The sequence below is a fragment of the Anopheles funestus genome, chromosome 2RL (assembly GCF_943734845.2).
Source record: "Anopheles funestus chromosome 2RL, idAnoFuneDA-416_04, whole genome shotgun sequence".
NCBI lineage: Eukaryota > Metazoa > Arthropoda > Insecta > Diptera > Culicidae > Anopheles > Anopheles funestus.
Window position 1 is genome coordinate 2,656,641 of NC_064598.1, and position 18,312 is coordinate 2,674,952.

General features: G+C 41.4%; 3 protein-coding genes across 11 annotated transcripts in view; 2 read left to right on the top strand and 1 right to left on the bottom strand.

Annotated features, from left to right (window-relative positions):
* The window catches only part of LOC125762579 (KH domain-containing, RNA-binding, signal transduction-associated protein 2-like), a 38,114-nt gene extending 28,656 nt beyond the window's left edge, over window positions 1–9,458 (top strand). For 4 of the 7 annotated variants that reach the window (XR_007418232.1, XR_007418230.1, XR_007418234.1 and 1 more), the window contains exons 6-12: window positions 1,993–2,056; window positions 2,138–2,487; window positions 2,572–2,734; window positions 3,295–3,396; window positions 3,748–3,880; window positions 4,599–4,773; window positions 6,426–9,458. Coding sequence is in view for 1 of the 7 variants with exons in the window: in XM_049424847.1 (XP_049280804.1) it covers window positions 1,993–2,056; window positions 2,138–2,487; window positions 2,572–2,734; window positions 3,295–3,396; window positions 3,748–3,880; window positions 6,426–6,435 (822 nt within the window). In the remaining 6 variants the exon portion in view is untranslated. Of the gene's footprint in view, window positions 1–1,992; window positions 2,057–2,137; window positions 2,488–2,571; window positions 2,735–3,294; window positions 3,397–3,747; window positions 3,881–4,598; window positions 4,808–4,907; window positions 5,131–6,425 lie in introns of all 7 variants that reach the window. The other 3 variants (XR_007418231.1, XR_007418233.1, XM_049424847.1) reach the window with 3 other exon arrangements.
* LOC125762568 (uncharacterized) overlaps window positions 1–18,312 on the bottom strand; it is a 212,998-nt gene that overhangs the window by 96,651 nt on the left and 98,035 nt on the right. The gene's annotated exons all lie outside the window — the stretch shown is intronic.
* On the top strand, window positions 12,362–14,641 carry LOC125762592 (antigen 5 like allergen Cul n 1-like). Its single transcript, XM_049424867.1, has 3 exons — window positions 12,362–12,778; window positions 13,549–13,793; window positions 13,940–14,641. The coding sequence occupies exons 1-3, from the start codon at window positions 12,440–12,442 to the stop codon at window positions 14,175–14,177; spliced, it is 822 nt and encodes a 273-aa protein (XP_049280824.1). The 5' UTR covers window positions 12,362–12,439; the 3' UTR covers window positions 14,178–14,641.

The window sequence follows — 18,312 nt, forward strand, 5'->3', positions numbered from 1 at the left end:
TTGAATTCTGTATGAACATCCTGCACCGAAGCGTGACTTTTAAGTCCTTCAATAGTATTGAGAGTTGCCATTCTGATTCCAAGGTCCGACGCCCTGATACTGCTAACTAATCGGATTACCCTTGCAACAAGAGGATTCAAAAATCACTTCTTTAGTTTTCTTCAAGTGCTTCGGTCCGGCGGGAACGTTTTCTCCGGACCGACAATGTCATTGACGCTACAGGGAATGCCACTGCCGAGTGCACTTCTGGATGAGATGCTTTCACTTTTGGCCGTACGAGACCGTTCAACATCGCTAAGCAAAGCGCCAAAGCTTAAACTGTCAGCATTATAATCCGTTTATAACAAGCGAAAGGATTTCGGAATGCTTCATTTGCAGTTAATTTGAACTAAAGGCAGAACATTTGAGGCAGGTGTAATCTTGAACTTGCTGTTTGAAATTATGAGAGGAAAATTATATTACATCATGTTAAGAAATGGCAACTTTAGACATTTGCTAAATGTGTGTTTTTGCTGTGGAACTAAACCCATTTTGAGAAGAATTTCTGGCAATGAAACTCACAAGCAAAAATATCACATCAACGTTTCGTTTGTGCAGAGAACATTGCTCTTACGTTATGGTTTTCCAAATTACCGATGCAACGACAATGCATGGTTTGCATCCTCGCATCAGACTTTTGCTAGCATTTTCCAAAGTATTCGGTTTCTTTGTACTTCAAACGATGCACCTTCGGCCATAAAGCTTTCGCTCTTTACCGTCCTTGCATCTTTTGCGTCGACTCTCAACATTATTATTTCGATTTGTTGCTTTATAGTATGCAAACGACGTCGTACAAAGACGCTTTCAAAGCAAACTGCAAATTTTCACAGAAATAAAAATACATTTGTACGGTTAGTAGTCGAACACAGTGGGAACATTTGAATTTTACCATCGAATCACACCATTTACATGAGTTACGATCGTGTCCTAGGAATGCCTACCGACTTTCTGGTAGCCGGATTCATGATTCATTGTAAATTTTCAATCTGTTTTTATTGTTTACTTTTAAAAAAAGGGAATAACTACAACACAGTTTGACCGCATCTATTCCATAACAGAGCAATTGGCTACAGTTTTTTTTTTTTAGCGAACTAGCCACCCTCAAACGCATAATGTTAAGGGTGACAGAACACTACACACAGAACAATTGGTTGTATCGTGTGCATCGCGCTCACAATCCATGATAAATGAAGAAAGGATACAGAGTGCAACAGAAACAACCGTAAAACAGCGCACGTATCATGCAGCAGCAGCAGCAGTCGCTACATGCGACAGCCGTGGAATGCTGAGTACGATACTTGGCCACTCCACTCAAAGGTAATGGCTTCAACTTGTCACAAAAACTGCTACAATTCATTTGCATATTTTATAGAAATATGCCATGGTAATGGTACATGCAGTATACGGGTCGCGAGTCCACACAATTCTTTGTGCTGCTGCAGATCCGCTGTAACTGGGGAGCAGATACAGCTAAACGAAAAAAAACAGCAACGATCATTCAACCACACTCCTTTTCTTTCGAATCGCAGAAGTGTTTTGTGACATTTGCATGATGATATGCTATCATGGCGGATGCTTTCCTCGCGCCTGCCGATGTTTTATGCAACTCGCCAAGGTTTGGTTTGCCGGGAACACAAAAAAATGCATGCTGCATGGGACTGTGGTTGCAACCCGCCTTCGCCATTTGTGCTGAGTTATGCTTTCTTTGTGCGCGTGTGGGGGGAGACACGTTATAAAAAAGTTACCATTTGATGGGTGCGTTTTTATCGTTCGAGTGAAGTTGAGTGAAAAATGAATGCTAATATGACAAATTGTCCCGCATGGGTGTCACCTGATTTTAACGCCGGGTTTTCACACGACAAAACCAGTTTTCAATTATCGACAAGCTCTCGCTTGTTTGTAAACGGTTATGGAAGCAAACAGTTTAACGTTTTTTTCTTCGTCTCTCTTCAGGATTATCATGACGATATTCGGCAGGAGCAAATGTGGGAAATGCAGGCATTAAATTCACAAAACGGTAAGTGTCCCTGGAGCGACCTATCCAGCATGATAATAAATGAGAATGTATCTCATTTTCCCATCCTGATGCATCATACAGCGACCAGTAATCTAACCTCAGCCCACGATAACACGCTGAACGGTGGCTGTGGCAATGGGCTCCCTACCAATGGCATGAGCATCAGCAGCAGCGGAAGCAGTTGTAGCACCGGAAGCACCGGAAGCACCACCAACGGAACCATGCCTACTAACAACGGCCCACTCAGCAACGGTACGGGACTGAACGGTGTGGTCAGCGCTGCTCAGGTCGTCTCGAATGGCGTGACCGGGCTCGGGACCGGAAGTAATGCGTCGGCCACCGTTGGCGTAGGATCGGAACTCAACAGCAACGGTAGCACGCAGCCATCGTCCGTCGTTGCGGAACTGCAGCATGTGACGAACTCACTCACGGTGCGTTGAACCATTCTTCAAAGGTTTTCCCACCCCACCGCAGTGCACATTCTCATGTGTGTGTGCCTTTTCTTAACCTTACAGCATCATCAACACCATCATAATCAGCAGCAACAACAGCAGCAGCAAACGCAGCACCATCAGCACCAACAGTCGCAGAATCAGTTCCTTACGAACGATGCGGATATGAGCAACCTCCTGCAACCGATGGACGTGAACATGACGTCGGCAAATCATTTTGTGAACTGTAAGTACTCCGATATTGCGATTCCCCGAGTTGGGTTCCCCGATTAAGGCTGACATAAACCGGAAGTAGAAGGATTAAATGTCTGGTTGATCACCGAAAGTTAGGCAACGTCAGGAAGCTGGTGACTTTCTCGTTTCTAACTGCACAAACAAATGAAGTAACGCTATTAAAGCCGAACTCTGGTACTTTGTGCAACGTTCAATAAGCGTTTTTGGTTCGTAAAGTCTCTTCACACGCTCATTTACTTTGGCACGGGGCGGGGAAAAAAAAACACGACACGTTCCAACAAGCAAAACGCCCTGACAGTAATTAATGTTTGCAAAAGTTGAACAACGCCACCACGCTAAGCCCATCTGCGGCAACGTTTAACAAAGTTTTTTTTTGTCCGTCGGTCGGCCGGGGTATGCCCTTTTTCGCTTCTCCGAGTGCCAGTAATGTAGCTTTAAGCAGCAACTCGTTCACGAAATGGGAAGCAACACATGCGGTCTGGCACTGTACTTTGCTTCGGCTTTTCCCTTTTTTTCGTTTTTCTTTACCAATTAAACTTTTCTTCTCCGTAGCCTTACCTACGAGTGACCTGGAAGCGCAAACGTTGGCGTTCGTCGAATCGGCCAATGCATTCCTGCATCCGGCATTGCGCGGCGTGAAAGCCGTCAGCTTAGGTAAGCTCCCCCATAATACTGGAAAGGTGGAAAAGGTGCAAAAAAAACTTTCAAAAAGTAATGAAAAAATGCACGCGGAACCCTTGCGGGGTGAAGCGGAGAAAAATCTAAATTTCCCAACTGACCCCGTAGTTCGGGTGAACCACGGTAGTGGGAAAGCTGCTGTTTAATTTTCACCAAACTAAAGTAAAAAACAAAAGAGCTCAGCACACACAAACCAAGAGTGATGGTGTTTCCGTTCCGCTTTTCCAGTGGAGTCGAGCGATAAAATGAGTGAGAAAATTCTCATTCACATGTGTGTGTGTGTGTTTTCTTCTACCTCTTTTTTTTACATGCTTCTACGCGGTGCAGCACGTAAGCGGCCCCTGCTAGGCGGACCACGATCGACCATGAACCCCACCAAGCGCACCGTGATGACGCTGATTGCACGTGCCCGTACGGCCCAAGCCCTGCACGGTTCCCGAACGGCTCAACCGATTGGCGAGTAAGTTCCACCAAACCCATCCCCCATCGATGTTTTCTCCTCCTGATCCTGGCTTCCTGTATGCTTTCCATTCAATTTTTCTGTTTCGTATTTTTGTTCAGCTTTTTTGTATGTGTGTGTGTATATGAGCGTGTGTTTGTTTTACATCTATTATGGTTGATTATTCCGCAGTGGACGTAGTATCGCGGTTTGGGAATTTTTCCGCACATTTCTCGAAATTATAAAGCAAGTTGTGTGTTTTACCTATTGTTTTGGATTCTGTTGTGTTTTATTTTGGCGTACCACTTTTTGCTCTTCCGATTACCGTTAGCGAAGAAGCACTGAATGCACTAATTATTCACATGAGCAAATTGAACGGCAAGCTAGCGACGGGTAAGGGATTAGCTTTGGAAAATGAAAAATTGTACACCTGATTCCAGATGGCAGGAAATGTTTTTTCTTTATTTTTTGTGTGTTTTTTTTTTGAGCTACCAGTACAAGCACACCTGTGCCATATACTATCACGTTTCATTTGCGCTTAGCTAGCAAAATTGAATGGGAAATGAATGACTACGTTAATTGCGCTTGTATCGGATGTAAAGATTTTCCCCTTTTTCATTTTCGCTCCCATGCACCGTGTTTGAATATCCTCGCGATCGCCCTATAGTACTACCCCCCATCGATCAATCTGTACTAACTGCATCCGTGTATGTGTGTGTGTGTGTCATCCTCTACTCAGACCGATACAGGTGATCACTTCGCCGCTCATTCTACAACCACCGTTGGATTTACTGCAGCCAAATGCGAGCGCTGGCGTGGCGAAAGAAAACATTCTGCAGGGTGCTTAAAAGAGCCACAAAACGCACGGCTACTAAAGCAAGCACTAGAAGCACTGGCGAAGCGTCTAACAAAAGGTGTGTTTGTGTGCGTGTCTGTGGAAACTTAAACGTGAGTGCTGGATTGTTCCATTTTCCACCATGGTACTACGTTAGCCGGAACATATGCGAATGTTTTTTTTATTTGATTTTAATTCCCCCTAAAGTACAAGTTTTTATGATGGGTCATGCACAATCAACACGTTATGCCTCATCAATCAATTGATATGAAGGAAAACGGGCATCGGATGTGTGTGAAAACTTTGTTTTGGTTAGGGAAACCCTTCGTCAGTCGATATACTAAGTAAAGTTCATCAGAACTTCACTTACAAATACTTTCATCATAGTAAAGAAAAAATGCATTAGAACAGCTTGTAATACCTCTTGGGCAAGAAGGTGAGTTGTAGTACCATGTGCACGATTTATGTTTTAAAGAATTTAGCCATTTGCCGTGAATGAAAGCCTTTTTGGACGACTTGAAACACGCATTAAAGTGTCCGGGAACCTGTCAAGTCTCTGAAATACATCAAGAACAGTCAGAGCCCACGTAGGGGTAATATTGACCCTGCCTGATTGATGGCTCTATTCCGCTCAAACAACAAATAATTTGTCTAGGTTTGCTGCTTGTTTACCATTCAGGAAACGTTTACGTACGTGACTACAATCTACCTACTTATCTGTAAAGTTACCTTTTCGTTCCCATACCAAATTACTTTTGCTATTGATTTAAAGACAGACAGTGAAAATTGTAGAACCGTAGACAGATTAGGTCGATGTTTCAATCTTGCTAAAATGTCCTTGAAAATGATGTTTGAGAGAAAGGAAAAATATTCTGAGCTTTAATAACTATTTTTATTTTTAATCATGTTTACTTGCTATGCTATAAGTTTCAGGAAGTTTGGTGAAATATGAAATTCAAGGAAAATTTGCCCTTAATTGTATTTGCTTTACTTAAATTGTTCGTAAAACAGCACGATTTTTAAGCTTCAACAAAAACATAGAATTACTTAGCATACTTACTGCTGTTCGGAACAGATAAAAGCAACCACTTTCAACAGTTGTGGGTTTTAGTATTCTTGCGCAAATAAAGTTTTCTCCACACGTGACAGAAACGATAAAACCTGTCCAGAAAGCTTGCTTTCCATTCATCTCAGATTCAGTGACAGTGGAATGTACCAAAATAACAAATGCTTAACGCATGAAAGATCAAGAGAGTCACGTGGCAGTGCAGACAGATGAGTACTTTCTCAGCTGACAAATCAGAAAGGCACGTGATTTGCTTCCGATTTTGGGGCTTCCTGAGTGTGAGTGTGTGTGTGTGCAGGATTGTGAAAAATCGATCGTTTGAAACCATTTGGCTGAGCGGGTATAGAACAACAATCAAGTTTTCCTGACTTTTTCGTGAGCTTTTCTCGATCTTTGAGGATATTCCTTTCATTGCCTTCGACGATTTTGAGTTGAATAATTTTATCTAGCTAACCGTACACCTTAATAATTTTTTTAGAAATTGTTGTGAATGCATTGAAAATCGTAAAATAATAAATGTTTAGTAATTGACGATAAGATTGCTGTTTTTTTTTATTAGCAAAACATGCATGCATATTATGTTTTTCAATAATGCAATTAATCCACAAATGCTTTGAACTGCTCTTAACTAAATGAATATTTTTTACCATCTTTATCCTTTTCAGTTTCTACTAACCAGGCAAGAGTAGGTTCTAAAACCCCCATCAACCAATGCTCAGCATCATCAACTATGGCAAACCCGCCCCGATATCCTACAAAGCATTGCCACCATCCAGGAATATTTGTACCAGATCGACGACACAGCGGTTTCACATTATGCATACACACTCACAACCATGTTAAACCAGATGACAAACCGTAAGTAAAATGGAGAAAAAATATATATAAAACAAACATCACAAAAATCCAGACTGCACATTGCTGCGGCATTAATCATGTTGAACGACGATTATGTTAGTTTCTAGAGCGAAAATTTGTGCTACCGTATAAATACGCAATTGAGTACGGTTCAGAGCGCATTATGATAAACAAAGAGGAAAAGCAAAGAGACAAAATTTATATACAGATAATTTATATTTGAATATAAAGAAAAATCCCCTTAAGCATCAAATAATGAATTGCCATGATACACCATGCAGCTACTGATTTAAAAACAACGACAAATACAAGCAAGAGATTATAGTAACTAAACTTTTATTCAACGATATGCTCCATATAATGCACAAAGAAGTAAGTTTTAAAACGATTCAACTAACAAAAACACTACATTGAATCCCCGTTGCCCAACCGAGCGCGTTTCAAGTGATACATATTTATATAAATTTTGTTGTGAATATTGTTCGTTACACTGATAATGTTATCACTCTGAACCCACGTATCATGCCCGTTGACACATTTTTTACGGCTTAGAGTTTTTGTATGAAATATTTTACACACTAAACATAAACATGCACTAATCAAAACCAAATTTAACCCAAGCGGCAGTTTGTGAAACATGAGAATTGTCTCCAAAGACTAATGGATGAAACAAGAACGAATAAAGGAATATCGAAACACTTGTTTATAACTACCACATTTATGCAAATAAAAATGCCACAGAAAGATTAATTAAAAAATGAAAAATTCAATTTTAGAATTTATTATTTGTATCTATATTTCAAACCAGCATTTAAACCATCGAATAGTTATCGAAAATTGCTTTATTTAATAAAAACTGCTTTTCTTATTTATTTTTTTTTTACTTGCATCGTTCCTAAGCAGTCTTAGTTCTGATTGCAGTAGATTTCCAGAATGTTTTACTATGAATTAAAAAAACATTTTAATTCAATAGTTTAAGCTTCTGTTTGGTATACGACATAATCACACAGCGTGGTGGTATTTATAAAAACGATTGCTAACACAACATCTCACACAAACATAGCTTCCCGAGGAGGGTGCTTTTGCATAAAACATCTTAAAATTGCACATGATTAACACAAAACTCTTTAAAAAAACGAATGTTCTCTAGATGCTTACGTAATTGAAACCGTTTTGAAAGACACTTGTAAACACACTAATATGTAAAAGAAGTACTTTAACTGATGTCTCCCTAAACAAAATATACGTGTTATCGATGGAACTGTCGTAGTAATCATACTAAATCCACATGGAATTGCATGCATGCCTGTTGTTTAAAATCTATCTTTAATAAACCCAGTCGATAAATCGTAGAACGTGAAGCTATTAAACAAGCTAATAAGCAGTTAAAAAGCCGATGTTTGGTAAAGAAAATAAAGTGTGTCGTACAGTGAAAATTCAGAAAACTCCTGAACAGGTAGAAATTACTTTAAACAATTGAATAAATCTCTCAATGTCGCAACGATAAACCAAAGAATAAACTAAATTTATGATAAACTTATGGAAAATGCAGCGCGCTCACATAAAACAATGCATCAATCGCCAAGATTACAAAACCACAACTTAAAGATAAGATACTCATACGAGAACGGGCAAATATTGCACCAGCAATGAAACCATTAAACCATGAACCGATGGAACTAAATCGTTAAGGTAAACAAGATGCGAATAACTCAACATTTCCAATTGCAGAGTTTAAACTAGCCGAATAAATATTTAAATTTAAATGTCAATTATCGCTAAGCAAATGCAACAGTGTCCTAATACCGTCGTCATGCAACGATCCACACCACGGTTGCGGTGTGTAACAACTGAAACAGCAAATGACCGTAGCTTAATCAGATGCAAGCAACCAAGCATAGGGTGCACTTTTCATACCAATGCACTTGCACAATTAAACTAGAAAACTGCATGCCACCAGGACAGGTTAATCCCGGACAGTCCCGGGAGCGAGCACCAAAACTGGACGATAAAGCTAAGCATGGTTCAAAGCAAAACCTGAAGCAAGCATTTAAGATTTAACAAAAGCAACACAAATAAAATAGAATTCTCAATATGTGTATGTGTGAGTGTACGTGTACGTGTATGTGTACTACATGTAAGCATTAAAATAAAAAGCTCCTATTGTGGCAAAGACGGTCGTTTAGAAAACCACAAAACACAAAACGATTATTACAACAAAAAACGCTAAACAAATTCAACCCACTAAAGGACATCGTGCAATGGAGAAAGAAAGTTCATAAACTAAATTAAAAAAAAAACACAAAAAACACACACGGTTGGACCGGTTAAGATATGCCCAAATCATGTGCGTCAAGCTTTCAGTATGTTCTTATTGGATACAAATGTTGATACAATTTTTGGATGGTTTTTTATGGAAAGAAGGGCGAGAAATGCATCTGAAGTTGGTTGCATTTCCTGCGAGGAAAGAAGCCCGTCGTTGAAGTGTGGAGTGAAAGCATTTAAAAGGTTTTATTTTCTTAATTATTCAGCAACAAAAAAAACACTAAATTTCAATGCTGATTTCCAGCCATTGAAACAAACGTGTGTTCCCAACTTCTAAGAGGAATCAGTATAGAGAGACAGAGAGAAAAAGGAGAAGAGAGAAGTAGAAAGTGAGTATGGAAATTTCAAGGTTTAGAGTAGGTCTGCAATACATGAATCTGTTCTGTGCGCAAGATGCTGAAGATGTGAACCATGCGCCAAAACCCCAATGTATGCTTATACCAATGAATGAGGAAGGAAGTGAATTTTCCCAAAAATAAATTAAGCACTTTTGGAATGAGAAAAGTAAGCAGCAAGCATCGTCCCATTGTTGGTGCGCTTATTTGTGACAAGCTGGAAAAACTTTATCCGAAAATTGTGTTGCAAGCAGTTAAATGCTTTGCAGCCATTCCGAAGCCGAACGTTCAATTTGATATTTGACAAATTTATTTACACATAACAAACAAGCACACACACTCACACGACATTGCATGACAAATTCCATATAATTATTTAATACTTACCGATGTGTCTTGTGTTGAAATTTATTCAACAAACGTTGCGAATGATGCGTTCTGCGAATTAATTGCCATCTCATTTTGCTTCACAACCTTTTCGGGCGCACCCCGCTTCACGAAAATGTATGTAATTTAGTTAAATAAATTTGTTTCCAGCCCATTCCTTCCGATCCAGCAGCATTCCGCATTCAATCACAAATATCTCCCCCGCTCCCGAGCAGTTCGTTGGACGTGCAAACAAAAGTGATGAAAAGTGAGTGGCACGATTCTTCGAACATCCGAACCGAAAGCTCCGCCGAAGGCAAACTGCAGAATCATACAAACAAAACCAAATGAATAAAATTAAATTCATTTCTCGCGCTTACGACTTAGACGCAAAGCGGTGCGTACGCCAGCGGCACTTTACCCAAGTGCTTTGTTCGCATTTCGAGAATTTCCCAATAAGGCAAAACGTGGTTTGTATGGCATCGTTAGGTGCTGGAACCTCGTGCAACAGCGCCTGTCACGTGTTAGTTGTTTCAACATTTATGCATTTCCATTTGAGAAATTACAAAACATTACATTGGGCGCGGTGCCGTGTGTGTGAGAGTTCTTACTACGAATTCGTAATTTTTAATTCATTATGAATATGCGAGGGTGAAGGAATAACTTTTACAGCGCCACACAACCGACCCCGGAAGTGAAAGTGAGTGTGGAGAGCAATCTTTTTCCAAGATGGAAGCAGAGGATCACATTACTAAATATGAACCACGGTTTCGTTGACAACCGACCGCACACACACACACACACACGTTGTACACGTTCTGATGCGACTGATGGATGGCTTCTGTGTCCCGCGTGTGCATATCACATTTATTTGTGAGTAAAATTCTTCAAGATAAAATGGAAACCAACCAAAAAAAAAGCCGACCATCGCTTGTATTTAAAACACGTGGAAAAGCACGGTTGACGGTGGCACCAACCCCAAACCGCGTGGGGGTGGAAAATATAAAAATGGGAAAACTCGCAAGAAGAGAAAAAGGTATGACGCGAATCCTTTGAGGATTGAAACCCATCGTTAGGTACAGGCACACAGCGGAACGGAAATTGAGTTAACAGTCTTGGGCACATTAAAACAAAGTGCCCGCTTCGCTCCGCCACCGTGGACTCGCGCAAGAGATGGTTGTACGTACGGCATCATGCTATGTGATATGATACACACAACCGTAACGCGGGCCCCCAATCATGTCGTAACCAAATGGCTTCGTCGGTTACTGCAACGGAAGCGCCACCTTCGTCACTCAGCATCCTGAACACCGGGTGAGCGCTTGTCGAGTTTTGTTTACATTTTCATAACCTCATTTGAATAATTGTCAAATGCAATGCTCGAGCGCTCCTCATCAGAAGCGCTTTTCGTGTTGCGCCACATTGCTACGGTGTATGTGGCACGGTCCACCCCCACGAAGGTTCGCCCACCCACAAACCACACACCGAACTCCCGGGTGTGATGGGAAAATCAAGGTATATGCTTGCCCGATGAACACAATTTTGCACGAAATGGGCGATGTAGACGACCGCCGAGAAGCGTCGCTGAAGGGAAGTCAAATGCAGCCGTGGTGATCGTTACGCAATGCCGAAGGGTCACCTCGCTGCGGTCATCAACCAGAAAAGGCAAGCGAAATTGCTCTCCGGACCGTTTGTTTGCTCATTTACGCCTGTCAATGGCGTTAGGATGGAAAAGTTTGCAAAGATTATGGTGATTTACCGAAAGCGTCTCATGGATCGATTGGTTGCCAAATGAAGCGATCTGTTGTCTACAGTTTCTAAACCGAATTTCATGGTGTAATTAATAATTCGATGCATTTCCGAGTTCCGAGTGTTAAAGTGGAATCTATTGCTAGAGTAAGTCGATTTAAATTGAAATATCTTGAAGTATATGTGGAACTTTTCAACCTTTCCCTAGCTTCGGCAAGGTTAAAATCCACTTGAATAGATGAAAATGTGGATGAGAATGTTTGTTTCATGCATAAATGTTCACACAATGATCGATGTTTTTTTTTTTATTGTGAATGAATCACCAATCTAGCCCCATTCAGTGTTCAGGAATGGCAAAATCTTGTTAGTGGGAAGCTATTTTGTACGTTCAAAAACCAATACTTGTGCAAATGAATTGTTCATCATGCGTAACTCAAAATGTTTTACCTGATAACTTGTTTTTTTTTCTGTTGGTTTCATGCAAAACGATTGATATAAATGAGAGATATGGATATGTTTATTAATGTGTTGGATTAATTTGAAAATCGGCTAAACGCTTAGCGATTCGGTAGCGGGCGCTTGCTTGACACTCCGAAACGTGCATGATATCGTATTCAATCAAGGATGTAAATACAAATGCCCGACTGGTCACGCAAACTCCATTTGCTCATTTAGCGCACAAATTTCATGCCACGAGAGTGCAAGTGTGCTAATTAACCGGTGGGAAAACGGTTCGAAATAAAATCACCCAAGAAAATTATGATAATTTAGCAATAACTTTATTTCCACCGAGCCCGGATGAAACCGTCGACGAAGGGTCGAGGCCGAAAGCCGATCGATTTGAATGATGAGCGTGTGAAAAACAACAAGTCTATCCCCTTCCTACAGACACCAATAGGCAACTACGCCATTGGACTTTCGCATGAAGCGATGCATCCCATTGTGGTCAAGTGTTTATAAATAGGACCATCATTAATGTAACGCTTAGTTACAGTTGATTCCCACCGTAAACGGATCACCGCGTACCGGGACCACGATCGGGAGAAATGAAAAGCACTACGAAAAGCGCAACCACCATGCGGTGGCACGTCGGTTTTAACGTTCTATTGGCACTAACGGCCTTTGCCTTAGTAACAGCGCCGTCGTTTGTTTACAGTGCGGACAGTAGCACGGACGGTAGTGATTACTGTGATCAGTCACTGTGCAAACCGAACCATACCCATATCGGATGCAACGCCACGGCCCAATTCGGAGAACTTTGTCCCGCCGACACAATGCAGCTCGTGGCCATGGAGCTGATGCTGAAACTGCACAATGGGCTACGCAGTGAGCTGGCAAGTGGAAAAATGGAAGGATTTGCGGAAGCGGAAAGGATGCCTGTGCTGGTAAGTGTGGTGGACACACGCGTATTATTAAAAGTGTTTTCAGGATGCTAAAAGCCACTGAACAAATTAAATTGAGGAACAGTGTGGTAAGAGTCTCTCCTCGATTAAAGTATCTCTTAAAGTCAGAATGATTATTCAATTTTAAAGATAAAATCGTCATCTTTTTCATGACAATTATTACCAAAGTCTGAAGAGTCAGAGTCAGAAAGTCGGAAACTGCATTCTCAATTTATGTTCTACTCTATTCTTACTATCATCAGAATCGAATACTCCAATTAATCAAGAATGTTTGAATGGCTGTTGAATAGCGAGGTTGATTAACCTTCAAACATTTTTCGATTGACTTTTTCTGAACAAACTGAGCAATTGGTCGTTCAATAAATGCAATGCAATCGTGACTTTATTGATCCATCGTGAAGCACCAATTTTAAGAATCACATCAAACGACCTTTACCCTTATGCAGCTCCCTTTAACAGCGTTCTGCATATCGAATCAAAATAAACGAGTTTTTTTTGCGTATGAAAAATGGGGGTAGATTGACGCCCCCGCCAGTCAAATGCAATTTACCACCGATCCATCACACGACCGGAACGCCCTTGGTGGATGACACTTTTCAAATCACTTTTTCATGTGCCGTTGTGCTGTCCGCTCAATGGCTCGTCCTTCCATCGGGCTTACCTGTTTTCATGCGCTTCTTTTGCTCTTCTCCCATCGTTTGCGTCCTGTTCCCACGCTGTGTGTAACCAACGCGATTGATTGAACCATTCAGGTGTGGGACGAAGAACTAGCCAGGTTGGCCGAGTATAACGCTCGTACGTGCCAGTACCTGCACGACGAATGTCGCAGCACCAAACGCTACCGGAACGCGGGCCAGAACATTGGCCGGATGTCGAGAACGGGTAATGTCACCATCGACCTGGATCGAGCCATCACCGATCTCACCAACAAGTGGTGGCAGGAGTACGTCGAAACCAATCAGACCGTCATGGATGACTATCGGCCCGTTGGCGATGGGTAAGTTGTAGCCGATTGGGCGATTCGTTGCATCATCTCCCTGCAGCTTGTATTGCTGAGTGGTTCCCATTCCACCATGCGTTTACTTTTTGTACATTGACCTATCCATTCACTTTCTCACCGTGACATGGTTTTCATTTCCACAGCGTGGATGTGGGACATTTCGCGCAGATGGCTAGTGATCGCGTTACGGCGGTTGGGTGCGGTGCTACGCGCTATTACAACGAAGCAAGGAAGCGGTCATACGTCTACTACGTCTGCAACTATTCACACAGAAATGAGCTTGGCGAACCGGTCTACCGCAAGGGAACTCAGTGTAGCAAGTGTTCCGAAGGTACCGAATCGTGCAGCAAAACCTACCCGGGGCTATGTGGGGCTAAGTGAGCGACATAGTCGATGAGGATCCCGATACTGGAACCACTATACTCTAAGGCGATGCAGGCCGCGTCACACGTGGCCAAGCATCATCAGTTGCAACAGACGGCTTAATAAAAAGTGACACTATTTATTCCGACACAACGCGAAAAACGACGTTACGGGCGCGTTCGAATCCCAGCACAGAACGAATTGCCGGCGGTTCGTTTGTTTGTACTTCCATTCACTCGACTCGAAAGCCTCCGGGAGTTTCGTTCAAACTTCCTCGTCCAAACACCCAGCGGAACGGTCGCACGTCAGTAGCAGATGGACAAAAGTTGTGTGACTTTGTGTCTTGCCTATTGAACTTGGTACGTGGTTTTTATCCTAACTAGTTTTTGACACGAATCAATTCAGCTATCGGTGGTCGTGACGCCTGTCAGAGGGTTGGGTGACACGGTTAGGGACCGGGCAAAATAAACATTCAAACTAGATTTCAGTTTCGGTCCCCGCGTACCGTAGCCAAAGTTAACCGCATCGATAAACATGATCGGACTGATTAATGATTGTTTGCCAAGCCGACCGTCGGTAGTTTTGATTCCAAGTTTTGATTGCCGCAGGGAAAAACAGCGACCGAATTGTCTTATCAGGCTTTGTGCTCCGGGTTTTTGGGAATTGCTGGTATCGCTGGTACGTTTGACACGAGAGAGTCCTGGGCCAGATCAAAAACAGGTAAGTGGAGATGTCACAACTGTCACAAACATATAAAGATGCGAATGCGTAAAGTGTTGGGGATACGAATTTATCCGAAAGCGGAAAAATGTCCTGTCATTTACATGCTCTTACGCACTTTGTGACACCGATGATAATCAATCACTAGCCAAGCTATTGTTCATAAACAATTTGTAGCGGCTATAAGCTGATATTAAACGATTCAATATCATCTTTAAGTAAGTTACTGGTCGGTAAATGGATAAAATTTAATCACAAAACGTTACTATTCTTCACCGAACGGATGCATCGATGCGAACGCATCCTTAAAAAGCGTTCCGTCTTTTGCTCGTAAGGATATTACAAAGTCACCAACGTCTCATCCACTGAGCAATGGTGGGCAAGTAAGTTGACACGATTTATGTTTGCAATTTTCCATTTGATATTTTATTCATGCCACACACCCGCCGGGCCATCCGGGACAAGCGAAGAAGTGGAGAATCTTCAAGAAATCGACCACAGATACACAGAAATGGATTGCAAACCGGGCAAAGAATACACACCGGAGGAAAGCGAATTACCACTCGAATAACATATCGTTCAGTCCGTTCGGGAAAAAGAGGGCATCGGATTGGGGGTTTTTTGTACCGCAAGCGTCAACGTAGGTTTCGTTTGGTGTTTTCTCGGTTCAGTGGCCTCGGTTGTGGTTCTGATTATTTTGCTTCGCTTCGCACAACTTCGGGGAAGTGTATGTGCAACTGGTTGCAATCCGCACGTACCACACCACATCGGTACCGATCGATCGGGCGGATTGGATTTTTTTTCTCCACCATTTGTAGCAGTTGGGGTTTGCCAAGGATATCGTCCACATTTTCAGCAGGAATTGGTATGCATTTCGATACGATCGCAAAACCCGATACCGAACTGCATTTATGTTGATCGTTTTTGCTGCTATGAAGGGTTTTATTTCTACCTCGCCGTCCACCGTTGAGTGATGATATCGCCACCATGCGGACGTTTTTGTTAGCGCTGCCCGGTTGTCTGCCTGTTTGTGGCCACACTCCGTTCGATGTCCATAGCTCGTCCCTTGTAGGTGGAAGTATAAAAATCAATAGTTTCCATCGTGTAATTTACCTTCCCCTGGTACTCGTCTTTCGAGTCTAGTGACAGTTTTTTTGTTCTCTCCTTCTTACAACATCACCGTTCCGGTTCACCAAGCTCGCAGGAATAAGAAATCGAATCGCCCTCGTTTAACTGCATCACAATTGATGGCGATGGTTTGGTGAAGGAGTTTTGCCTTTTACTTCGCTTTTCAATTCTGGATCGCTCTTTCCACCTAATTGCCCATCAATCACTACGTCGAGGTGTGCATATACTGGTTGCGAGGCAATGTTGCTACTTCTACTGCTTCTGCTACTATTGCTAAGGCTCCTAACCTAACCTCGCCCAAAGGAGAATGCTGTGGAACGACCGTCTCGGCTTCCCACGACATAAGATGACGTATTAAATGTACCTGAAAAAGTAATAAAAGTAGCATCAGATGTAAAGTTATTGCAGTGTCCCGAGGATACTGCACCGGAATGTAAAATGAAGCTTTCACGTGGCGCTCGACTACGGCCATCGTCGATACTTTCGTTACAATGTGTGGAAATAAATCGCATCGAGTAGATCGCACGGTGTATGATCGTGAACGGTTCCCATGAAACGTTTACCAAGGATGCAATTTTACATTCTGGATGCAGATGCTGTTTAGGGTGAAATATCGATAGAAGGGAAATTGTTCCAAACGATTAAATAATTGTCATCTTAATGGAGTCTGTAGCTCTATCTTTAGCTTTATTAAAATAATTGATACATTCCATCAATTCTATTGGAACTATTTGAACATGCTGATGAAAAAGTTAATATAAATTAATATTTTTTATGAAAACATGTTTGTAGCTGTTGCGTATAAAAAGAGGGACGAGCTTCCGGTCAAATCGAGCTGGTATTTTAATATCACCATGTTCTTCCAATGCTTTTTTAATCATCACACCCCGACAAAGTCGCTATTTTACCTAGAATTCAACCGGCATGGGTTAACAATTTATGGCTGCACTTACCTACTCTAAAGCAACTTGCTAATGAACTTGCCGAAGATTCATGTAAAATTACGGATTTATGTGCTCATTATAATGCCCAGCTCACCACACGGCTGAGTCGGACGGCTTGGCACATGCATCACCTCCTGGCCAGGGACGGTTGGCTTGGCAAAAGTTAATTGAAGCAATAAATAAGGACATGAGTGCGAACATGAAAGTATTCAATTTAAAGACCCTGTAGTGTTTCCTAGCACGAGATGAAAGAAGGTGACGGGATGGCTTTATGTAGACTTTTAACATCTTTATTCACGTATCATAATGGAACACACAGAATCGACCATCGACCGTCATAAATTGAGTGCATTCCCAAAGCAAAACCCTTTCGTTAATTTATGTTTTGCTACAACTTTGAGCTACCTCGTATTTATTACATGAAAGGATCGTAAACTGAGTAAATGGTTATGCATTTAAAATCGTTCTCGGAAAGCAGCCCTTATGATATTTATATTTAATTAGTTTACATAGTTAATTTTAAAATAAAATAAAAATAAGTATCTGCAAAGTAAGTATAGGTTTTCTATTTGGTTTTAAGAACACAAAAATACTATTTCAATAAGTTCACATGTTCACCAAGTACGCTCCTTGGGGTTCAAAAATGGTTCATCCCATGTGGCTGGAATTGTCAATGAAATTTCAAATGCAAAATCTGACAATTTCCGAATGTCGTTTATACACCATTATCGTCTGATATTTGCTCATGCATCGCAGCTGAGCTGCGATAAGCGTAGAATAGAGGACATTGTATGTGTTAGCTTTTGAATTCAAGTTTTTGTGTAAATTTGAATACATTTTTCCATCTTTTACTTGAATGAAACATCATAACCCAAACTTCCTGTCTACCAGTAATCCTCTAAGGGAAGCTTGATTCATTCATGTTCCTTTGGTGCTGCCTTTTCGAGATCGTGATATATCCTATTGCATAGCTAATTAGAGCCACTTGTGCTGGAGTAGTGTAGTGTTAGCAGAGTAATGGGCCAGTACGTAGTATCTAGTAGTTGGTACGACACCTCATCTAACCGGAGATTTGCGGTTAGGAGTTTGTTCTACGTTGTCACGTTAGGAGACGTGCTGATCTTTCTATGTCATATCTGTGTGCTCACGTACGTTTCATTTAATATCTTCTATTTAATGTGGCGCTCGTATTTGCAACTTGATAGATGATAGATATGAACCAAGTGGAATATGAATTTTAGTTTTGTACCTATGAAAATGTATTTAATATATATCTGAACTCAATATTGATTTTTTTATTCTTTAATCTTTTTTTAGAAACTTCAAATAAACTTCATCATCCTTCTGTCGGAATAAATTTA

What these genes read in the sequence shown, in the direction of transcription:
- LOC125762592 (XM_049424867.1), top strand. Translation starts at nt 12,440, where the DNA reads ATGAAAAGCACTACGAAAAGCGCAACCACCATGCGGTGGCACGTCGGT. An exon ending in CGGAAAGGATGCCTGTGCTG is followed by an intron (nt 12,779 to 13,548) that starts GTAAGTGTGGTG and finishes TGAACCATTCAG; the next exon opens with GTGTGGGACGAAGAACTAGC. An exon ending in TATCGGCCCGTTGGCGATGG is followed by an intron (nt 13,794 to 13,939) that starts GTAAGTTGTAGC and finishes TCATTTCCACAG; the next exon opens with CGTGGATGTGGGACATTTCG.